Source organism: Oncorhynchus clarkii, chromosome 20 (genome assembly GCF_045791955.1).
Source record: "Oncorhynchus clarkii lewisi isolate Uvic-CL-2024 chromosome 20, UVic_Ocla_1.0, whole genome shotgun sequence".
Lineage (NCBI taxonomy): Eukaryota > Metazoa > Chordata > Actinopteri > Salmoniformes > Salmonidae > Oncorhynchus > Oncorhynchus clarkii.
In genome coordinates, this window is record NC_092166.1 from 55,691,577 (window position 1) to 55,716,564 (window position 24,988).

The 24,988-nt window shown below is 43.3% G+C and overlaps 1 protein-coding gene across 2 annotated transcripts in view; it reads left to right on the forward strand.

Moving 5' to 3' along the window:
* LOC139376546 (wings apart-like protein homolog) overlaps positions 1 to 24,706 on the forward strand; it is a 52,334-nt gene extending 27,628 nt beyond the window's left edge. For both annotated transcript variants that reach the window (XM_071119265.1, XM_071119264.1), the window contains exons 6-20: positions 2,501 to 2,593; positions 5,165 to 5,332; positions 7,897 to 8,033; positions 8,712 to 8,823; positions 9,091 to 9,324; positions 10,667 to 10,778; positions 12,767 to 12,864; positions 15,535 to 15,611; positions 18,057 to 18,235; positions 19,146 to 19,261; positions 19,760 to 19,924; positions 20,117 to 20,336; positions 20,504 to 20,592; positions 22,109 to 22,204; positions 22,433 to 24,706. In XM_071119265.1, coding sequence (XP_070975366.1) covers positions 2,501 to 2,593; positions 5,165 to 5,332; positions 7,897 to 8,033; positions 8,712 to 8,823; positions 9,091 to 9,324; positions 10,667 to 10,778; positions 12,767 to 12,864; positions 15,535 to 15,611; positions 18,057 to 18,235; positions 19,146 to 19,261; positions 19,760 to 19,924; positions 20,117 to 20,336; positions 20,504 to 20,592; positions 22,109 to 22,204; positions 22,433 to 22,498 — 1,962 coding nt within the window. In that variant the 3' untranslated portion in view covers positions 22,499 to 24,706. The remainder of the gene's footprint in view (positions 1 to 2,500; positions 2,594 to 5,164; positions 5,333 to 7,896; positions 8,034 to 8,711; positions 8,824 to 9,090; positions 9,325 to 10,666; positions 10,779 to 12,766; positions 12,865 to 15,534; positions 15,612 to 18,056; positions 18,236 to 19,145; positions 19,262 to 19,759; positions 19,925 to 20,116; positions 20,337 to 20,503; positions 20,593 to 22,108; positions 22,205 to 22,432) is intronic.
* The last annotated feature ends 282 nt before the right edge of the window (positions 24,707 to 24,988 follow it).

Below are 24,988 nucleotides of genomic sequence, written 5' to 3' on the forward strand. Positions count from 1 at the left end.
GGTCTGTAGAACAGCTTGCAGATGTACTGTGGGTAATTCCTACATGACAAGATTATTATGGACAAAAGAGCAATATTTTTGGTTGTTGTCAAACGGCAGTGTGTGTAGCATCAGTCATCGTCCCCAAATATGTCTATGGGTGTCTGCTAGAATGCATAGACTTCCAGTCGTTGCCCTAACGCTAGTTAGCATTAGCCTGCATTTGGCTGCGCCAGTGTTCTTTTCATCTTTGTCCACTACAGTATTAAATCCCCCTTGTAGGCTTTACTCTATAGGTATACTCTTTTTCCTCTAACTTTTGTTTTACGTCAATGAAAAAGGCCTCCATCTTTGCAATCAACAGTAGCCTAGGCCCCTCTCTCTCGCAGCGCACAAGGAGTGCGGACAAAAGCCAGCAATTACTGGCTAAAGGAAACCCTGGGGGGTGTGTGTAAGATGGTGTAGACATGCGTCATAAAATGTTTGCTTGTCTAAGGCCAGAGTAGGGCTCCTGTTACTGTCTCGGGGGGTGTTGGACCACAACAGCTGATGGCTGGTTGAGTAGTGTGGTTTCACCAGTGAGTCCCCCGTCTGCAGCTGTAAATGATCCTCAGTCTTCTGCTGAGTGTCTCTCTCTCGCACTCAGCCTCTTTCTCTTTCAGCCTTCTAGTGGTCAAAAGTGTTGTGTGTGTACTTGCTTGTACTCGTCTCTAACTTATGAAGAGGGCCTTGGGTAAACATTTAATGTATCCATTAAATATCCGATATGTAAATAAACAATTCGTTAAGGTTGGTTCATTTGAGAGAGCTTATTGATAACTGTTTCCTACTATAGGCAGTTGGCTGCCTAGTGATTTGCAACATCAACTCTCCGATGTGAATAGTTGGCAACAGTTTTTCGTTTACAAGTGCTACTGCATAAACTAACTGAAATGCACCAATTGCGCATGCTACACATCATTACTGTACCATAGTATTTTTATCCATTCTAAATCTTTCTACTATACATCTTGGTCTTGCCTAGGGCTGCAGCCGAACTGCTAGGACTGGGCCTGACCAACACAATTTGCCTCTAATTTACTTGCATTTGCGGCGGACCTTAGCCTGCTCAAAATGAGCTGCTGCTGTTGGGAAGTCAAAACTGTCCAACTCCTTGGAGCAGCTTGCGATGCGCATTAGCCTCGTTACTTTTTCCTCAAGGTGCGATCTCGAAGCTGTCTCTGTTGTGGAGAAACAATCCCCTCTCGACGGAATAATCAACACAATCTTTGCCAATTTTGCCCAGTCGGTACACTTGGCTGAAATCCCTTATTAGGACCTCGTATCTTTTGCATGAGTAAAAATAGAAACGCACACCCCCACACTCATTTCCATTTAACTTGAGGATATATTTGTCTTTTGAAGTTAGGAGTATTTCCATCAATGAATAAAAACCATTTTTTTCAATGGATCGTTGTTGTTTTTTCTCCTGGACAATTTGGTCGGCAGCAATGCTATTTATCGGTTTTACAGTTTTTTTTTAATGGACAAAAGTTGGTATTTATTGGCTAACGTATGTGTCAAACTCATTCAAAACAGGGCCGAGTGTCTGCGGCTTTTCGCTCCTCCCTTGTGCTTGTTTGAATTAAGGTCACAATTAATAAAGAACTCCCCTCACCTGGTTGTCTAGGTCTTAATTGAAAGAAAAACAAAACCCTGCAGACACTAGGGCCTCCATGGAATGAGTTTGAAACCTTGGTGTGCACAGTGTGTGTTTGCATGAGAGCGAGTGCCCATGTTTACAGAAAATGCCTTGCTTCTCAAGACTCACTGCCGTGGGTGCGGTGAACCTGCCGGTCTGTGTCCACTTGATTAGAGTAGGATCATGGTTGAAAGTTGAGCTACACTCGGTTCATTGTTTCCTACAGTGCTCTATCCTGTGCCAGCAATGGTTTTTTTCTTCTCTTTTTCTTATTTTCTTTTCATTATTAATATCCCAGCAACAGATTCAGCCAATGGGATTTTTTTTAAAAGCAGAGTGGAGAGGAGCCAAGTTTTTTTTTTTCTGTACACTCCTGTGTCTGTATACGGTGGGTGCTGGCAGTTGTCTCCAATCAGTCCTGCTGTTTGAGCTGCTCTGGCCGACTCGTGGTTTAATAGGCGTTCATTTAGACGCGCGCTCCCTCCCAACAGGGCTTGTTTTGTTACGCGAACCAACAAAGACCAATGCTTTCTACCCCATCCGCACTCTCTCTCTGTTACATCTCCCTCTGACTAATGAAATAAAATGTGCTCTGTTCCAAGACACTGATCATTCCCAGTATAAAAAAATCACCTTGAATTAGGAGAAATTGAATAAACTTTAAATTGTCTGTTGCAGCTGTTTGGAGTATGTGTTGCTCAATGGGTCTCTTTTGTTTTAACACTGTTCTAGTAGAAAGGGCTGATGGGTTTTTGTGTGATTTTTTTAAATGCGAAGTAACTTCATGGACTTACCTCATCACGGTGTAAGTTTTAGTTGTTTTTCTGTTTCCCCCTGCAGTCTCCCACTAAAGCTGTGTACAACGCCAGACACTGGAACAGAGAGCCAGAGGAGCTGCCCCCGCCACCCGTACCCCGATCAACCACTGCACCCGTAAGTTACCTCCTAGAAACTATTCTACTATGGGGTTATCTATTTACCTAGTCTGCTTGTGTGTTCTATGGAGATAAATATTCCGATTACGAATGCCATAGGGAGGGAATTCCCAAAATCTATTATAGGCTGCAAAAACAGGCTACATTTTATTTAGTAGGCTGCTCAAACTTTTACCAGCCACACAGGTTTACATTTTATATGGCCTGCGTGTACGGTCTAATGAACGAAAGCCTGAATTAATGCAATAATTAATTGTGGAGCCCGACCATTAAATTGGTTGACAGGCTAATATCGGCCGAGTTTCTTATATTTTTAAATAATGTAATTTTTAGCGGCCTTTATTCAACAGATAAAGTGCTGATATTAGAAACATAGAATAAACAAATGCGTCTGTCAAAAAAAATGATCGCAAGTGAGCGATGTTAATAGTTTCCTGAAAAGGGTGTTCTACAAGCTGCTCATTGAACATCATTCAGCCCTAGGTTACAACGGGTGGAGATAGAGAGAGTAAGGCTGGTGGTTTGATGGTGAGTAGCTTGCCACAGCCAGCGTATTTGAATAAGTAAATGATCAAAAGTACACTTCACTGAGCAAGCAGCCCTGTCCTCATCACATTCTAACTGGGTTAATGTTGGCTGACTAGCTAGCTAGCCAGCATGTTAGTTAGCTTAGCTAGCTATCTGTGCTACGTATGTGCCAACACCCGATTGCCGGCAAAGTGAGCACTCGTCTTTGATACAAAAGTGACACTGTTACTGTCTGGGCCTATTATGTTAGCTAGTGGGCTTATTTAGGTTGTTTTCCTAAATATGCTATCTGCAAAAAGCAAGACAGTTGTCACATGTCTATTATTCAGGCAATGTACTTGCATTCATGATGAGATCCGTAGCTAGCTAAATTAGAACATGGGACAAAAACCAGTGTGGCAAGAATTTGCCTGCATAAATGTTTTTAGTCAGCAGTTCATGCCATTGTCGTTGAAATGTATAGCCAATACATTTTGTATTGAATAACAGTATATTGTAAATATGGTACCTGTACGAAGACATCGTCTGAATGAACAGCTAACTTGTGCTTGTCATAACATACTCTCATTACAAGGTTGCCATTGTTTACATGACCTTTGACTGTTGTAAACACTAGTAAATCAACTCAAAACAAATGCTGGCGCTGACACCTAGTGGTGACATTACGAATGGCATGTTACTGCATTTCAATGCTTATTTTTGAACATCAAAGTTTGTCACGTGTGCCCAATACTACAGGTTACACCTTACAGTGAAATGCTTACTTACAGGCTCTAACCAATAGTGCAAAAATGGTATTAGGTGAACAATGGGTAAGTAAAGAAATAAAAACATCAGTGGCGAGGCTATATACAGTAGTGAGCTGTAGAACCTTTTGAGGATCTCAGGACCCATGCCAAATCTTTTTAGTTTCCTGAGGGGGAATAGGCTTTGTCGTGCCCTCTTCACGACTGTCTTGGTGTGTTTGGACCATTCTAGTTTGTTTGGTGATGTGGATACCAAGGAATTTTAAGCTCTCAATTTGTGAACAGTGCCATTTCAGATTGACTATGTTGAAACACTTTTGCATACTTCTTATCCACTGCTATAGATGGACACATCTTTAATTTGTACCTAAGAAGTTAAACTAAACAAGTTTACCTTAAACAGGTTTACCTTACTGTTGTTTTTATAGTGGGTATCGTTGCTTTTCAGCGTAAACCCCAAATAAAATGTGTTTAATTTATATTTGAATGCTTATTGCTAATAACATACCTGATAATATGGACCATGCATAGTCTATATACATGGTGCAATATGTTAAATTATTATTTGTCTAATTTCTGGAGTTGAAAATGATATTTTAGATGGTGTCAGCATCATTTTATTTTCATTAATTTTGGAGTACACACTGCTACACATTTTTCCAGAGTAAACGCATGCTCGTATTGGTCTCTTAACCATGGTTTGGCAAACCATGGTTAAGAGACCAATACGAGCATGTGTTACTCTGGAAAGACCACTGTACTCCAATCGATGTCCCAAATGGCACCCTATTTCCTTTTGTAGTGCACTAGGGTACCAATTGGCATGCACACGGTCTGATTAATTCACCAAATGTCATTAGAAGCCATTGTGGCACCTTGCCATCCCTGGAATTCATTAGCCTGTTAAAAATACACTGCTCTGAATGGTGAATTCGTAGTCTTACAGATAATGTTAGTCATGTTTTACAGGGCCCTATAATGCCCTCAGACTGCTAGAAGGGACTTGGTTCCTGTGTGTGTGTGTGTGTGGGGGGGGAGAGCACACGTGTGAGTTTTTACTGCGCCTTATCTCTTACGTAAGGGGCAGGAGGCTGTTGGCTGGCGTTCAACAACATGAATTGCCAGCAGCAGCAGCAGGGCCGTGTGCTGAGCAGGTGTTTGCTTTTGCTTTTCTCCCTCTGACACACTCTCTTTCTGCCCTTTCCCTGTCTCTCCTACTCTGCCTCCCCTCCCCCTCCTTCCTCCTTTTAACCCCCCCCCCCCTCTATATCTTCCTCTCTCGCTCTCTCTGTCAGGCCAGCCAGTCGAGCGGCAGCAGCAAGGATGCCAACTCTCACAAAGACGACGGCCTGTTCAAAGCGCCGCCATGCCCGCCGCCCAAAGTCATCAAGTCTGTGTCGTTCCCCACCGAGCCCTACCAGGACATTGTCACTGCACTGAAATGCAGGAAAGAGCACAAGGAGGTGAGCACCAACACAACACTCTCTGTTCTAGCCATCAACCCATCACTGTGGTCTGCAACTTTGGCATCTATAAAGCTCAGCCTGTAAGTGACTCCATGCTTAAATGAAGGTTGAATAAAATAAAACCACAAGATATTGCCCTGGGACTGTCGATCAAGCCTCAGAGGAGGAGTGCTGATTTTAGGATGAGTTTTTCCATCCAGATAATAATGAATATGTTTATGGACAGGTGGACCTGATCCTTGATTACTTTATGAATATGGGCCCTGGTCTACAATGTTTTAAAAATGGATTTGAACAATGGCACCAATTTCATTGATGATCCATCATTTAGTCCTGATCATACCTACCTGGTTTGGTCAGGTGTAGATCATCTTATTTAAATATAGACTCTTGAAACAAACCACAGTGAAATCTGAGGCCGTGCATCAATTACTCCACCTTCCTATAAGACCACATACTGCAGGATCCCTCAATCCCTAAACAATGGTTCATGTAACCATCTGCAGTTGGTTATTTTATGATGGGGGTGTCTGTATGCTAAGCAGTATTAGCCCCGCTAGAAACTGCAGTGTGGGCAATCGCGTAAGCAGGAACAGCGTAATGGGCATCCCGCGTCCTTAAACTCCACCTGCAGTTAGCATTTGCTGTTTTTGTGCTTGTACGCTTGGCAGGCTGCGGGCGCATAGCTCTCATGCTAAGAATAGCAGGACTGAGCTCTCTAGCTCGATCTAGTATCTACCTCATCCCTGCTCCACAATTCACTGCGAATCCACAAACTCTTACCCCCCCCCCCCTCACACACACACACACATCAGAATTTGTCATTAGCATGCTAAGAATTGAAGTGTGTTGTGTAACTAAGGGAAATGTGTTACACAATTAGTATGTGAGAAACATGGTGATGATGACGTGGTTCCTTATTGTTTGTTACATTGTATCAGGGGGACTTGGGCTATGTCTGAAATTGCACCCGATTCACTTATACTTTAACCAGAGCACAACGATATATTGAATAGAGTGCCATTTGGGACAAATACTGTTCATTCAGAAAGTATTCAGACCCCTTTTTCCACATTTTTACGTTACAGCTTTATTCTAAAATAAATCTACACACTACCCCATAATGACAAAGCAAAAACAGTTTTTTACTTTGTCATTACAGAAGTGTTCAGACCCTTTACTCAGTACTTTGTTAAAACTCATTTGGCAGCAATTTCAGCCTCGATTCTTCTTGGGTATGACTTAGCACGTCTGTATTTGGGGAGTTTCTCCCATTTTTCTCGGCAGATCCTCTCAAACTGTCAGGTTGGATAGCGAGTGTCGCTGCACAGCTATTTTCAGTTCTCTCCAGAGATTTTTGATCAGATTCAAGTCCAGGCTATGGCTGGGCCACTCAAGGACATTCAGAGACTTGTCCCGAAGGCACTCCTGCAATGTCTTGCTTGTGTGCTTAGGGTCGTTGTCCTGTTGGAAGGTGAATGTTTGCCCCAGTCTGAGGTCCTGAGCACTCTGGAGTAGGTTTTCATCAAGGGTCTCTCTACTTTGCTCCGTTCATCTTTCTCTCAAACCTGACTAGTCTCCCAGTCCCTGCTGCTGAAAAACATCCACACAGCATGATGCTGCCACCACCATGCTTCACTGTAGGGATGGTGCCAGGTTTCCTCCAGACGTGACGCTTGGCATTCAGGCCAAAGAGTTCAATATTGGCTTCATCAGACCAGAGAATCTTGTTCTCATGGTCTGAGAGTCCATTAGGTGCCTTTTGTCAAACTCCAAGCTGGCTGTCATGTTCCTTTTACTGAAGAATAGCTTCCGTCTGGCCATTCGACCAGAAAGGTGTGATTGGTGGAGTGCTGGTTGTCCTTCTGGAAGGTTCTACCATCTCCACAGAGGAACTCTGGAGCTCTGTCAGAGTGACCATCGGATTCTTGGTCACCTCCCTGACCAAGGCCCTTCTCCCCCGATTGCTCAGTTTGGCAAAGTGGGGAGCTCTAGGAAGAGTCTTGGTGGTTCCAAAATTATTCCATTTAAGAATGATGGATGCCACTGTGGTCTTGGGAACCTTCAATGCTGCAGAAATGTTTTGGTACCCTTCCCCAGATCTGTACCTCGACACAATCTGGTCTCGGAGGTCTATGACCAATTACTTCAACCTCATTGCTTGCTCTGACATGCACTGTCAACTGTGGGACCTTATATCGACAGGTATGTGCTTTTTGAAATAATGTCCCGTCAATTGAATTTACCACAGGTGGACTCTAATCAAGTTGTAGAAACATCTCAAGGATGATCAATGAAAACAGCTCATAGCAAAGGGTCTGAATACTTACGTAAATAAGTCATTTCTATTTATTATTTTTAAATACTTTTCTACAATCCAGTTTTGACCTTTTTTATTGAGTATTGTGTGTAGATTGAGGATGTCTTATTTAATCCATTTTAGAATAAGGCTGTAACGCAAAAAAATGTGTAGAAAGGGTATGAATACCTTACGAATGCATTGTACCATGTGATGTAATGAGCCCAGCATGCATTGGCGTGACATCAACACTTTGTTGCAGCTATACACAGTAGTCCAGCATGTCAAGCACTTCAACGACGTGGTGGAGTTTGGCGAGAACCAGGAGTTCACCGATGACTTTGAGTACCTGGCCACTGGCTTGAAGAGTGGCCAGCCCCTCAACACACGCTGCCTTAGGTAAGACTAGCTGCTAGTTAATGCTCTTACTACTGATACGGGGTCAGATTCTTTGGCATCTCATTGATGGTTAAAGATGGAATCCGCAGTAGGGGAAACGACACCATGGCGTACTTATTGTTTTTTTGTGGACAATGTGGAGGTGAGGAGCATCGCACAACTTGGGAATGAAAATTTGAGTGCATATTCTGCTATTTTGTCAATGATGTCAGGGGAAAAGGTGTTTGCATTAACTTTGTTGTAATATTGCAAACGGATGTGGCAGTTTCACCATCAGACATCAGACATCCTTTGACATTGATTGTTGAACTTTTTTGATTTGATTTTTTTGATTTGATTTTACAGTCATGATTTACAGTCATGATTTACAGTCATGATTTGATTTGATTTTTTTGATTTGATTTTACAGTCATGACATACCTGGACCACCTATTGAGATGTGCCTTTGTAAGTAAATGAGGTGAAACGGAGGCTAGAGTTCCACTTTAAGGATTCCAGCTTTAAAATAATGATTTAGTGAAGGTTCATCTGATCCTAGGTCTGCGGTTAACGGCACGGTTTTCCTCGCGGCATGCCTTTCCCATCAGACGATAGCAAACTAGACGATGATCTAGCAGAAGAGTGACCCTCCTCTCCCCTCTTCTCTGTTCAATTCAACTTTATTCATCTCTCCTGCAGTATCATTAGCCTGGCCACCAGGTGTGCCATGCCCAGCTTCAGAATGCACCTGCGGGCCAGAGGGAAGGTGGCCCAGGTCTTCAAGACACTCAACGATGCCCCACAGCACCCGGTAAGTTAAGGCTGCTCCTCCAGAGATTGTGGCTGACTTGACTTGGTTTCTGTCAGAGCACTATTGAAGCTCAAACCTTTAACTGGAGCCTGCCAAGTTACAAAAGGCATTGGCGCTTAGTAACACAACCTGTGTTGTTAGTAACACAACCTGTGTTGTTAGTGACACAACCTGTGTTGTTAGTGACAACTTAAAATCCGGATATCAGGTTCATGTATCCTTTCTCCTCCTCCCTTTTTCCTCTCTCTCCATTACCCCCCCTCCCAGAACCTCTCCCTGTGTACGGCCAGTCTGATGTACATCCTGAGCCGAGACCGACTCAACATGGACCTGGATCGGGCCAGTCTAGACCTGATGATCCGCCTGCTGGAGCTGGAGGGGGACCACTCTGTGGCCAAGGACAACCAGCTCACTGCCAAGGAGATGTCAAAGGTCAAGGAGAAGATCCGCAAGCTGTGCGACACGGTGCACAACAAGCACCTGGACCTGGAGAACATCACGGTACGGGTTCCCTAGAGAGAGTGTTCCTTAGGTCATATTCAGTAGGGCATGCAACGGAAAACAAAAGTGTTTCCTGTTGTGCAAGTTCAGGTAGTCCCTCCCCATTTCAGGCCAGTTATTTTTTTTGGGGGGGGGGGGCTAATGAATATAACCCTGGTCTATGCTTACAGGATGGAGACTAGCTGTAGCACAGAGCCTCTAGACTCTCTTTCCTCCTCCTTGTTTTCTCCCCGTCTATCTCTTTAACTCTTCTCCTCCCCCTCTGTCCTGCGGCAGATGGACAACTAGAGGTTTAAATGTAGGCCTTAAACCATTATGGATTAGCAGGTGTTGTGTAGATGTAATCTTGGATTTACGTTAATAATCTTCCTGCTTTGGCTCCTCAAAATGGCCGTCGCCGCTGTAAGCCATGTTTTGAATAATTATTTCAGCATTGTTGGGGGGAAAACACTGCTTGATTGATGCGATGAGAGGTCTCTGACGGTCACCAAAAAAAACATGACTTTTGTTTGTGAAATGATAACACGTCCCCTTGTAGAGAGAGAGATGAACAGTTGCCCCTGACACACAATGGCTTTGCACGTTAGAGCCAATAATGTATTTGAATTGGGACTGGCGAAACTGCACAGCATTTCAAACCAGGTTTAATCTGATGACGTGATGACAGGGCCCTTGATATCTGGCTTTTTAGCCTTTTGGTTTTCTTTGCTTCTATAAATATCCTCTCCACTGATTTTCTAGTTGGTGTCCCAAATGTCACCCATAGGCCTCTGGTCAAAAGTGGTGCACTATGTAGGGAATAGGGTGATATTTGGGATGAAGCCCTATTCTTCATAAAGAGCAGACTGCCCATTCGCCTCAAAGCCCCCCCCCCCCCCCAACTGATTTTCATGAATTCAAGCGGTCTCTCTGTCCGGAATAATCACAGGGACTCACTCTTTTATATTTCTGTAAGCTTCCATGTTGAGTTAATCATTAGAGAATCTGATTGAAAGTTGGTGGAAGAACTGAATGTTCGCTTATCGTTTGAGCTCAGTTTGTTTTAAAATGTTTAATGTTAGGAGCTAACACTTTCATAATTAATATCTCTATCTATTGACAGTGAAATTCAAGATGTCAGTATTGTTGTGGTTGGACCCGAACTCTACCTACATGCAATCTAGATTTCTCCTGACTCCCATCACTGAGAGGAAGGAAATCTTTTTTCTTCCAATTCCTCACCCTGTTATCATCTGTCGTAGTTAGCATCTTTGAATCACAACACACTGAGTCAGTCATGTCTACTTATACCCTGTGTGTGTGTGAAGTAAGTGTATTTTCATTATTCCCTGTGTGTGCTTAGACGGGGCATTTAGCCATGGAGACCTTGTTATCGCTGACCTCCAAGCGGGCTGGGGACTGGTTTAAAGAGGAGCTCAGGCTCCTGGGAGGCCTGGACCACATAGTGGATAAAGGTAAGCTAGACCTAGATATTTACATTTGAGTCATTTAGCAGGCGGTCTTATCCAGAGCGACTTACAGGAGCAGTCAAGGTTAACCCCCTAGAGTCTAAGCCGGCGGGAGGGGGTTCTACTAAGCTAACATATGGAATTATTTTTAAGATGGTGATACCAAGGATCGTTTAGCTATTTGATTTTGAAGTTCAGGTGTCAAACTCATTCCATGTTGAGTGTCTGGGTTTTCACTCCTACCTTGTACGTGATTGATTGAATTAAGGTTATTCATTATTAAGGAACTCTCCACTCCTGGTTGTTTAGGGAAGAAACTTAACACCTGTAGACGCTAGGCCCTCCAAGGAATGAGTTTGCAGGATTCATAAAAATAAAGAATATTTGATTAAACATTGAATTTGTCTTGCCCATAGAAACGCATTTAATAACCGATTCATACATGGCAAAACAGTCAAAAGGCTATATCCTATATTTGAGAGCGATAAGAAAGACCAGGAAATTATTTTTATATTTTAACATATTTAAACCTAAAAAAAAATTGGCACTGAGCTAATTCCATATTCACTGAGTGTACAAAACATTAGGAACACCTTCCTAATATTGAGTTGCAACCCTTCTTGCCCTCAGAACAGCCTGAATTCCTTGGGGCATGGACTCTACAATGTGTCGAAAGCTTTCCACAGGGATGTTGGCTCCAATGCTTCCCACAGTTGTGTCAAGTTGGCTGGATGTCCTTTGGGGGGTGGACCATTCTTGAGACACAGGGGAAACTGTTGAGTGTGAAAAACCCAGCAGAGTTGCAGTTCTTAACACACGCAAACCCGTGCGCTTAAATATTTTCTTGCCCATTCACCCACTGAATGGCACACATACACAATCCATGTCTCAATTCAAGGTTTAAAATACCAGTTTAACATGTCTCCTCCCATTCATCTACATTTGTTTTGTTATTTTACTAGGCAAGTCAGTTAAGAACGTTCTCATTTACAATGACAGCCTACCCCGGCCAAACCCGGACGCCGCCCTATGGGACTCCCAATCACGGCCGGATGTGATACAGCCTGGATTCGAACCAGAGACTGTCTTAGACCGCTGCGCCACTCGGGAGCCCTGCAATGATTTGAAGTGGATTTGAAAGGTGACATCAATCAGGGATCATAGCTTTCACCTGGATTCTCATGGAGAGAGCAGGTGTTCCTAATGTTTTGTACACTGTGTACTTCCATAAAACATTTTAACTAGTGCAGGGCTACTTTCAGCGTGCAAGACCAAAACAACCCGACGTGTTTGTGAGAGTCTCCCCTTTCCATAGACGGGTCATATTAGTGTGTATCCCAAACAGTTCTGACGCTACAGACAGATGTTGGCAGATCGGCAGTGCCGACTTAAGACAAGTCCCGTGACGCTTGTGGGGGTCGTAGAGCAAAATGGAGTACACCATTGTGTCCGTGACAGTCATTTGTCCCTAGTGGTCATATTAGTTTGTAGACCAAACCGTTTGAACGCTGGCCGTTTTCGTCAGAATGATTTTCTGGATGTCTCATGGTCTGAATAATACCACCAAAGCTCTGCCACCTTTCACCGCAAATGTGGATGGCCGACATCAGCAGATGTGTCAGTTTGAGACGCTGCTAATGCAACAACTATGTGGACGCTTGCTCATCGAACATCTCATTCCAAAATCCTGGGCATTAATATGGAGTTGGTCCCCCGTTTTGCTGCTATAACAGCCTCCACTCTTCTGGGAAGGCTTTCCACTAGATGTTGGAAATTGCTGCGGGGACTTTCCCATTCAGCCCCAAGAGCATTAGTGAGGTCGGGCACTGATGTTGGGTGATTAGGCATTGCCCGAAGTCGGCGTTCCAATTCATTCAAAAGGTGTTCAATGGGGTTGAGGTCATGGCTCTTCAATGGCGTTTCCATTTTTGGGGTTTATACTCTAACCTGATCGATGGGGTTGAGTGGTTGACCCGACATCTTGTTTCCTGCAGTGAAAGAATGTGTGGAGAACCTAAGCCACGAGGATGACAAGGAGAAGCTGGTGGCATCGCTGTGGGGAGCCGAGAGGTGTCTACGTGTGCTGGAGAGCGTGAGTACACACCCACACATCTTTGTTTTCATGAATTTTTTGGACTTTTTGGAGAGTAAAAATGTATTCTCATTCAAAAACCTATTTACCCTGACCCTTAAGCCTAAAAGTCTGTACTTTCGTAAAATGTTATTTCTTGTTTTCCTACCTTGTCAGGACATTCTGGATAGGGCTGGGCGACATGGCCTAAAATCTATTTATTTTTATAATATTCTGTTGCACAGTTAAAGGTCAATTTTTATTTTATTTTTTAATAGTTACAGGGGAGAGGAGGGGGATGAATGAGCCAGTTGTAAACTGGGGATTATTAGGTGACTGTGATGGTTTGAGGGCCAGATTGTGAATTTATCCAGGACACCGGGGTTAACACCCCTACTCTTACGATAAGTGCCATGGGATCTTTAATGACCTCATTGAGTCGGCACCCTACACAGGGCAGTGTCCCCATTCACTGCCCTGGGGCATTGGCATATTTTTTTAGACCAGATGAAAGAGTGCCTCCTACTGGCCCTCCAACACCACTTCCAGCAGCATCTGGTTTCCCATCCAGGAACTGACCAGGACCAACCCTGCTTAGCTTCAGAAGCAATACACTGCATTTCAAACAGTTGGGAATAATATAATGAATTCAAGGCTTGTAAAATTCTACTTAGGCTAAAATATAAGCCTTTAACCATAAGACCCACTAATCATCTACTTAATCATTTGAACCTGCTTTGTGGCAATAATCACTAATCTGGCTTTCAAGTCTGTATATGAAAATGCACTTTTCATTACAAATGTAACCAGAACTATGCACATCCACTAATAATGACTAACTTCTGTTTGCAGGCATTATAGAACATTAACACGTCTCATAAACAAATCTCTCAAGCCCACTGCTAGTCAGTAGCCAGATAATCTTTATATTTACAGTGTAGCCAAATTAGGTCTATTTGTTTGCCAACAAGTTAGAACAGTTGATATTTTATGAATACACCCTCCTGTCCGTCTCCATCTGTTTTGAACAACAGCAGCCTGTTCATTTTGTTTTAGATGGGCCACTTGATTTGAACATCTACCTGGATCCGAAGATGCTTTTGCTTCTCAGAATGAGAACGAGTTGCCAAATCTTTTGATGCTCATTTCACATTTCTAAAACGCAGACTGGATAGCTTAGCACATAAGTCTGTGGCTAAAATGCTGCTAGCTGTAAGTGGTACTGCAACGGCGTGTGCGGCAAACCGATCATGCATTTTCCACAATCATGTTAATTGATACTCTTATACTAAAAAAAACAACAAGTAGTAATCAATCAATCCGCCATCATTAACACAATGGAAAAATCGAATGAGTTATTTAGATATAAAAAAGGGGGGGTGGTGCTGGGCAGGTGTGATGTAGTTGACATATGTATGATGTAGCCGTTTTGTATGTGTTTTTATATTGTTTATAAAATAAAATATTTTTATTTTTTAAATAGATGGGGAAAAAAGATACTCTTGTCTTAGTTATGGTCTGCTCTGTTGTACATTTTTGGGAGTTGAGACTAACGATACCCTTTAAAAGGATAACTTCTCTATTACAGTGAAATGTCTCAACGTGCTTGGGTGAAATGCAAATAGCAAGTTTGAAACTTCTTGTTTGGGAGGAAGAAGTGATCTTTAGTCTCGTTGTTGTGAGTGGCAGGGGGGGGGGGCTTGGTGTCTGTGTGGGAAGGTGCACACAGCACAGAAGGAGTTAAGGAGATTTGAAACATTGTGCATAAACATGAATTGAAATTAATTTGATATATCGCCCAGCCCAGATTCTGGTGATATGTTAAGACATTGTAGTTCTGATGAGGTAGGAAAACGTGTACACACACACACACACACACACACACACTACTGTGTTGGACAACACTTCTGACTACTAGAAGGCTGAAATTACATGAAAATTCATAATCAGGGTCAGGAGCCCCAGTTATAGCCCTTACTATAACTTATGTAAAGATAATTTTCGGTACTATTGTGTACTTTTTAGCCAGTAGTTCTGAAAGTAGCGCCCGTGTCAAAAGTGATCCTCAAACTGCGTACTACGTCATGTGCAGATATGTGCATTGCTCTCTTTCATGCTCTGCTGTGTGCAGCTTGCGAGCTGTCACGCAAATGACGAATGGCTGATTCTCATTGGCTGGAACTCAAATTGCTAGGGGGCTGTCCCACGAGGGGAAATGTAGAGAAAATGGCGCCGTACAGCTTCCAGTAAAGTCGCTTTCAAACTAGGGATTTCGTGGCTGATTTGAGGTAAATCAGTAATTCTGCTCATAGATTATGCATGTATGAATTACACATTGACTCATCCAGGCCAAAGCGGGAGGTAAAAAAATATAAACAAATAACTAGTCGCAAAAATTCTGAAGCGTGTCTTTAATATCAGTTATAAAGTATTGATGGGAAATGTTGATCTTAGTAACAGCTGCCCATGCCCCTCGAACCCTGCAGTTGCGCTCTGTTTCACTTTCAGACAGAGTACAGTGTATATTTAGATAGCAGGTTGCCGAGGTTAGATTACTGATCAACTCAAGTCTGTGAATCCAATGTGAGTCTCCTATAGGGGGCTCTGTGTGCTCTTGATTTGAGGTGGAACTGTTAATACATCGAATTCCCTGTGTAATTAACTTCCTCTGTGTCTTGTTGATTTGCGCAGGTAACTGTTCACAACCCAGAGAACCAGGGCTACCTGATTGCTTATAAGGACTCTCAGCTTATCTGCTCCTCAGCCAAGTGAGTGTCCTGTATGAGCGAGAACGAACACACACACACACACACCTGTATCACCAGACGGCAGCATTGAGTTTGATTGGTAGCCGTGCTGATTCAATGCATCAGTTTGGTGAATTTCCCCTCCCTCCACAGTTGACTGCGTCAGGAGCCAGTGACTCCTATCTGCCTTTACAACTGCAGACTTAGAATACTGCTGCCATCAGGTTTTTTTCTAGATCAAACGGGCGTAGGTGGTCGTTGTGGCAGGGTGCGCAGTCAGCCTGTCGTCTTGCCTGCATTTTTAGAGAATTTGAGGCCCACGTTAATAGAGTTGAGAGAGTTTTGCAGTTTTAAAGCAAATGTCCTATGTGTTTTTCCATGTTTAATGCGTGTTCTTTTGCTCAAACAAACATAATAACAAAATATATATTGCTAAATTAATTGATTTGACTGTCTAGCTTTTATTTTGGTGATTGTTAGTGCTCAAAGATTTTATTTAAAAAATAGTTCCATTATCTTTTCTACTTACTTCAAATGTCTTAAGTTTACACCGCTTTTTTCCATCTCAATCCAAGAATTCACATAGATCTTTGCCTTTTTATATTGATTGAAATGCACATGACTCCTCACTGACAGATTATATCGCAAGGATAATTCATCCACAAACGTTTCTGTATGGAGCCCTATGAGAAACATGGGGAAATGCCCATTTCCATCAGGGCTCTGTAGTTTCCACATTTTTAACACTATGTCAACCACAGCATCCGCCCTCGCCCTGTCCGTGTTCCCCTCTGTAAAGCAAACTCTGCCACTTCTGTGCCTCCGCTCGGACCCATCAGCCCTCCATCAATACCCCCATTTCTCTCCCCTTGTAAGGGTCAGCCACCCTCCAAGCGTCCCAGTCCCCCACCCGCCTCGTTCCACCACAGCCACTTATCTGTTTAAACTCTTCCGTCCTTAACTGAATTAGCCTCGTCCCAGGCAGGGTGCGTTGACTGCAGCCGGGACCCTGACCGTCCTGCTCTGGTTCCTAACCCCTGCCTCACCCTTGGTGAACTGCCCTTGCACCCCCAGCCAGGAGGCCTCTCCGACTGGGTAAAAGAAAGAACCGCTGTCAGATTTTACACAGAGGATTCACTAGCCGCATTGATCGCTGCTGCGCTAATTCAATTACGGGGGGGGGAGAGAAATCAGAGGGGTCGAGCCACACAGCAGCTCAGATGCCCTCATTAACAACCGCCGCTCCCCCCCTCCCCACTCTAATGAATGAACTCTTCCTCCGCTCTCCTCTCTGCCTTAATAATAAATGACCCTCATTATCTCTAATCTCATTATTTTGCTATTTTGCATGAAGCTGTTTTGCTTCTGGTTAGCCATGCTGCCGGCGTGCGCGGCTGTTGCTAACCTTTTTGTTATAGGTGACATTTACGCTCTGTTCTCTCCCGCTGCACACTGCCTTTTTCAAAGGTATTGGCTGGGATGCTGTCTGACTAATGGTGTCTATATGCGAAGAGAAACACTAGAGACGTGTTATTGCTCTTGTATCTTTTGCGGGCCTGTTTCCCCATGTAAACGATCGCGGTTTCTGAACAATACAACAATCTCATAGGAAGAATTGTTGCCCTTTTTGAACTTTTTGAAAAGCGTATTTTCCAGACGCACTCTGTTTAGTGTTTTAATTCCGTGTGAAGTCCTTCCAGAGCCCGCATCCATATACTTTCTGTCCAGTCTTTTGTCAATCAAACGATCCTCCCATCAAATATGAAGACTATTCTTTCCCAGCACAACATCGGCAGGCTATAAGTTCAATGCCAAAATGAGAAACTATCAAGCTTGAATAGATATTGGCATAAAGGACCATAAATGGAAATTAGCTATATAGCCGAGTACCTTGTAGTTCAATACTGATGTTGTGCTTGACTTGATACATAAACTAATTACTCATTGGTGTCGCCATTTTAAACAATTGAGTGTGCTTGCATATACTCCCTTTAAAAAAAACTTAACTTGAAAAACAAATTTTAAAAAGCGGCAATAGTATTTTGTCTATCTTGAGACGCCAAGCTTTAAAATATTCAGAATTGATCTAAGATAACTCAACTCTTTTGAGAGCTCTTAGTCGCACACTTTTGCTTCTAGGATGTTTGGTGCAGTATTTCTCAAGTGAAATATGTTAATGAAATTAACAATTAGTCTTTTGCTCAATGACAACAAATGCCTATTTGAAGAATCCTTACTGTTGTTGACCAATCACCGATAAAGGGGCGTGCACTTCGGCTACCGACCTTTTGGCTTGCCTTGAGAGAAAAAGTGTACACGAACAGGCGAAAAAACCCTTGCCGTAGACCAAAACAAACAAAAATGTCACAATGTCGTTATAACATATGCACAAACTGTTTCAGATAGGAAGCATGCGGGCGTGCTATAACCCATTGCTAACCCATTGCCCCTGTGCGTTGTTGACAGGGCCCTGTGGCACTGCGAGGAGATGATCCAGCGCTACAGCCAGGAGACTGGGGTGAACAGTGCCCTGTGCTCAGCGGGCACCGCCCTGCCGTACGCCAGCCACAGCAATGTGGGTAAGGCCGTGGAGGACTGCATGAAGGCCATCATCGGCGTGCTGCTCAACCTCACCCATGACAATGGTGAGCGCTACACACACACACTGTATCATCTGGATATAGATTGTCCTGACCGGGTCAATGCCACTGCGGTGGTTGTAAATTATGATGGTTATTGAGTAAATTTGCATACCTACACTTTTTTTTTTAAATGGTTTTATTTTTTTATCCCTTTTTCTCAATTTCGTGGTATCCGATTGTCTCATTGCTGCAACTCCCATACAGACTCAGGAGAGGTGAAAGTCGAGAGCCGTTCATCCTCCGAAACACAACCCAACCAAGCCGCACTGCTTCTTGACACAATGCCCACTTAACCCGGAAGCCAGCCACACCAATGTGTCGGAGGAACACCTAGCGACCGTGTCAGCGTGCACTGCGCCAGGCCCGCCACAGGAGTCGCTAGTGCGCATTGGGACAAGGATATCCCTGCTGGCCAAACCATCCCCTAACCCGGACGACGCTGGGCCAATTGTGCACCGCCCCATGGGTCTCCCGGTCGCGACAGAGCCTGGACTCGAACCCAGAATCTCTAATACCTACACTACGTTGTGCACTCGCCGCTCGTTCATAGAAGTGCTTTAAGATGACACCTAAAGACATTCAGCTTCCCAAAAATGTTATGCACATAACTGTTGAGGTCCCGTCGTAACTTTGTTTTACTAGGGTCGGGGCAATACCAGTATCGCTGTACTTGTTAGCCTCATGGCAAGGAGTCCTAACACAAAGCAGGTTTAACTTCTTTAGGAAAACAGCTCTAATGTAACAAACGTTGTCATCGTGATTCACATTTTATGTATTTTCCAAGCTATGGAACACAATGTTTTACTAACAGCAGGTTTTTAAAGGACCAAAGGGTTTGGTCTACTTCATGTTTTAATTTATGCTATGGAGAAAATATTGCAGTACTGGTATGTTCTACCCCTTGTGTGTGTAGAGTGGGGAAGCACGAAGACAGGCGAGCAGGAGGACATGATCATGACAGCTTTGAACTGTGTGCTCCGCGTCCCACAGTACCTTCATCAGGAGAGGAGGTTCGACATCCGAGTACTGGTGAGCATCATCATTACCCATGTATCACATTGCAGCCATGGCTTTGGTTAGATGGGTTTCCAGGGCCCATATTTATAAAGTGTCTCTCCTGTCCATGTAATTGTGTTCATTGTGATCTGAAAGGTCACTGATCCTAGATCAGCACTCAAACTCTGAGACGCTTTATGAATACGGGCCCTGACTTCCTAGATTTTTTCGTGTTGTTTTTGTCCCCAGTTCGATTACCATTCCTCTGTAAGGAACTTACTTGGTTTCAACTCGACCTAGTTGATAGATAAGGGTCTAAGTGTAGGGGATGATATTGAAGTGTATGTCCATTTTGAGGTGGGATTGTCTCTGCTTCCCAAATGGCACTCTATTCCCTTTAAAGTGCACTACTTTTGACCTGGGCCCATAGAGGGTGTAATTTGGGACACAACTGGTGTCTGCAGGGTCTGGGTCTTAGAGAATGGTACTCTATGTGTGTGTATGTCTCAAGTGCGATGGTTCTCCATGCAGGGTCTGGGTCTGCTGATCAACCTGGTGGAGTACAGTGCCAGGAACCGCCACTGTCTGATGGAGATGGAGATGGACGGAGGAGCTCCCTTCAACTCTGTCCTGGTGGCTGACAAAGAGGAGCTCAAGACGGAAGGATCGCTCACTGCCATCGCTGCCCTGGTGCAGGTGGGTTAGAGAGCCGATGTGGTGTGTGTCCGGGCGCGCGTGTGAGCGTGTTCATAGGTCAGGTTGTGTAGAGACCGCGTACATTTTCAGTGAGCGTTATACGATCTCTCTTAGGCATAGATCTGGAAGGGTGGATGAACTGATTACATGCAAGCGCAAACCTTTCTGACCGTATGCGTTTTGCGCCCTCAGCTCTTCCTCCAGCGGGAGCAAGCGGCCATAGCGGCAGAGGCGGAGACGGATGACTTCATCAATGACGTGCCCAAACCCAAGCTGGACCAGAGCGGCGAGTGGCAGGAGTCTGGTGGCGAGATCCAGTGGGTGGCCTCGGAGAACAACAACACCAACGCAGTCAGCGAGAAGGAGAAGGCCAAGAAAGAGGAGGAAAACGAGGAGCTAGACCTTACCAAAGGTAATGACCTACCTGGTTAAATAAAGGCTAAATAAATCAAAACATGTAATAGATCCATACTGACATTAGGTAACTTGAGTAGAACCTATGTTTTGGATTAAAAATGAGGCATTGCTGAATCGGATGTTGTAGTAATATTGGCGACTCTTTCTCTTCTCCCTCTGCAGCCCTGCAGCATGCTGGGAAGCACATGGAGGACAGCATCGTGGCCTCCTACACTGCTCTGCTACTGGGCTGTCTCTGCCAGGGGAGTCCGGTAAGGCAACTCTCCTGACGTTCTGAGCACCACGGCTTCTCTAAATAATCAAATCAAAGGTTTTGTATAAAGTGCATTTCAAAAGGTCATTCAAATGAAGAAGATTAAGAAATATGTAAAAAAAAAAACACAAAAACAGAAGGCAATAAAAGAGATGAATCAAAGATATAACGAAAAAGTTTTCTGTAATAACAGTTCCATCATTACATAATGGATGACATGGACCTAGTTTGGGATTGTTCACTAGACACTTAGATTTAGGCTACGTTTTCCGTACCATTTTGGTCATTTAGCAGACGCTCTTTTCCAGAGGTAGGGAAGACTTACGAATCCATTGTATACAGATGCACTTGGCTAGTGCTGAGGTCGCCCTCAGGTATACCTTTCTGAATATTCTGTTATTTTCCAATGTGCCCAACCTGAACTTCAAATACCCACATCATCTTTAAGACACTCGTCAGCGACGCCTCGTTCGAACATCGGCAGTGAACATCCGTCATTTTAAAAGCCTTTCAGGGACCATCAATGTTTTCCTTTAGAATTGCGGTCTTAAGTTTCACGGCCCACTGTCGAGAGGAAAATAAAAGCGGAGTTGATTTTTATCCCTGCTTTAATGGCCTTTTTCTCTTTTGAAGATTGTTATTAGCGATTCAATGATGCCTTGAGAGCTTAGTGCATCTCTAGTAATGGACTCTCTCTCACGGTCTCTCCCAATGGGCCGTTAGGTTTTGATTGATTGTGCCACGGTCATTATCTCTCTCTCTCTGATAAACCTCTACCGATCCCAGGCTGTAGTTTTAATCTGGACAGGGGCTCTGTGTTTTAACTCGAAGGTCACACCTCAGACTTCTGTTTCGTGTAAAACAAAATGGTTGTGGCCTGCCTGGTCTAGCGGTCTAAGCAGCTGCCTATGAAACACATACAGCTTCCAGCATGGATTCGATTTCGGCTCTTGTAGCGCTCTCTCCTACGTTAACTCTCTACCACTGTCCTCCCTAATAAAACACCAAAAAATGTGGGGAGTAGGGTGCCCCACTCCTTTAAAATTAAACCAAAAACTGTTTAGCTTCACTATAGGACTGTATATGTTTTCAATTAAATGAATTCAGAAGTTTTAGCCTTAACTTGCCTGAATACTGCTTTCAAGAGGAAACACCAGCGCAATGGACGGCTGAGTGTACTTAAAAGCAGTGGATCGGCCGTCCTAGCGCCTCTGACCACAGAACATTTGGAAATCATTTTATTTAAAATTCCCCGACAATTCTACATGCATCACCACCGTTCGTCGACACCCAGCATGTAATCTACTGCACACGGTCAACCTCGGATTTGATGGTTATTACAGTGACGGCTTGTTTTCCCTCTGAGATGATACGGACATTTGTTTATCACTAGAATTACTGTGATCTGACACAACATTATGCATCTGCCTGTTGTGGTTTATTTCATCAGCGATTGGAAATGTGAGTAGAACTAACAAAGGATTCTGTGTTAATTCATTTGTCTTCTCTTTCAGATGAATGTGACTACTGTGAGGGAAAACCTGCCCAAAGGAGATTTCTCAATAATGACAGAAATGCTCAAGAAGTTCCTAAATTTCATGAATCTTACTGTAAGTTCTCTCACATTTTAAAATATAAAATGTCTGCCTTACAAGTGTCTGCTTTAAGGTCTTTTATTGTGGCCTCTTCGTGTCATTGAGCTTGTACAGGCTAATGACTAATATCCCAGTCTGGCCCCTGTAGCCTTATATCTGAATAGGGATTTGTGTGGAGAGAGTGTGTGGTAACTGACCTTTGCTCTATCGTTCTATCCCTCCCTCTCATCGCTCTCTCCACAGTGTGATGTGGGCACCGCAGGGCAGAAGTCCATCTCTCGGGTCATTGACTATCTGGAGCACTGTTAGAGGCCTGACTCTGTGGGGAGGGACTACACTGGGGGCTGACCGCTCGCTCGCCTCACACAGAGACCAAGTCCAGACACACACACACAGCCTGCTAATAACAACCACCTATCTTCATCATCGTCAACACCACGTTCACTATACATACTGCGATGGCCTCCCTTCAAACACGCGAGGCCTGAAGCACTGTTTCAGCATTCCACCGCTCCTATTGTGACGTCTGTTTGGAACAGGAGAACTCTGAGCCGATAACATAAAATAAGGACAACCTTCCGTTTATATTCTAGACGTTCTGTGTTCCAAACACTGTTTTTATTTTATTTTTTCTGTTCCCTCACAAAATTGTAATTTATGATTCTCAGAATGATATTCATTAAATGCAGATTTTTTTGGGCGGGGTTTGTGACCCTTTTTCTTCATTCGATACCCCCAATTGTGCTATTCAGGTTGTACATTTTATATAAACTCCTTGTATCCCAAATCGATATGTTGCCTTCTTGCTACATCTGCCACATCCTCCATTGTTTTTTCTGCCTGCTGTAAAAGATGTCTCTCTCCCTGCCTCCCTCCCTCTGTTTACTTCCGATTTGTCATCAAAGTGCCTGTGTGCCTGAACCCCCCCCTCCCCTCCTCTGAAACCATAGAAAGCATTCAGCAATGACCCACACAACTGGAATAGGAACGCAAAGCAAAAGCTCTCAGCCCGCTTTGAAATGCTGAAAGCCCCCAGAGCCCAATGGCCCCACTGCACTGAAGCGCTTTTATTGCCTTCACGACTGTCCTTTTTGTGTGTGTGTGTGTGTGTGTGTTCTAAAAACCTCTGTCTTTGAGTGGAGAGTGTAAAAAGGTTTTTAGAAATGAACAAATAGATTTTCTTTCTGTTTCGAAGTACATGGAGTGGCGAGGATGAGAGAATTGCTAGTTTGGTGAGCACCTCACCTCTGTCCAAGTCGATACTTTCGGAGATTGTAGTTCTTCAAGGACAAACCTGAAATGGTCCTCATCTGTAGTTTTCACTAACGTGAGAGAACTACATAATTTTGTCTGTAGCCCCCCTATCATTATTGGTTATGGCCAACAGGAAAGTATGGATGTTTGTCTTTAATTTGTACTGCAGAGACTATTGGGTCTGCATGACCACAGTGCTTCAGCTAGCTGTTAAAGGCTGTAGAACACACAAGTGTTGGTTTTCTGTTTCTGAATAAATACATGCCAGTCTGGCATTAAGTTATATTCTTCTTCCTCTCTTCAATGCTTCAATTTCTTTTTTTCTTTTTTATCTTTTTATTATTTCTTTTCTTTTCTCCAAAAAATCAACTGGACTAAAAGGATACAGTATATATTTTTTGCTTTTTAATTTAAGCACTTGAATTGATAAGAGCGCTGTTGTTCATGAACTGAGCCTCTCGGTTTAACGGTTGCTGTATCCATACTCACTCAGTTCTGAGTTTCATAATGTGATGCCCATTATATAACCAACCTGTTTAATAGCCAGTGTTCTCAGTTTTGTTCAACTCAGGCTTGATTGGGACTGCTATGGGCTGCATGACGTTGTCAGCTAATTCATTGGGTATATGCTGTTTTCTCCTGTAAAATCCTCTTATCCCAGCTTGAATGCGGAGGTTAGTCGGTCGTGGGGCTGTTCGGGGTTAAGATGTACAGAATTGGGGAGATGAAGTTTCCCCATTTTATTTCCTAAAGTTGCGTTCGTTCCCCTTTGTATATTTCCGACATGTTTTTGTTTCTCTTCTAAAGACGCGCACGCACACCCACAGCCATGCAGGCATGAAAGCTTCAGCCATCTCCATGCACACACCCTCATCAATACTTTCTAAGCTGTTAAGCCTCTTGTATTTCAATCTGATGTACGCTGTAGTCGGGAGCCACACCAGTCGTTTTTTTGTTTAGTTTTTTTTAGCTTAATTAACACTTCTGAAGTTTACAAGAGCTTTATTCACAAATCTGGAAATGGATGGAACAATGTAAATACTTTTGTAAATATTGCCTATTGGAAATTTAGAAATGGTAGACTACTTTTCTGAATCCAATCCAATTTATTTTATACATCATTTTCAGTTGTGTTATTTGAAAGACAGATTTAAAAAGGTGTAAAAAGCCAAATGCAGGAACATGCTCTTTGTACCAATTTCAAGAATGTCTTTGGTTACTTGTATATAATTTTAACTTGAATAAAAATTGCTACTTTCAGTACATCTGTGTCTGATACTTTTGTGTCATGTTTTGGAATAATATATTGATTGCTCTTTTATGCAGCATAAACTGCCCCTATAACTTTCAGACGTGCAAAAGTAGACCGAACTGTGAGGGGGAGAAAAAGTCAGATGCCAAATTGTTAAAATGTTTTTTTTACTTGAGCCAGATAATCTACATAGGGTATCAAACACGAATCAACATGTTTTTTATGAAAAGAAAATAAACAATTACGAAGCACAAACAAATAAAACCAGTTATTTTGTGCCACTAGTTCTCTCC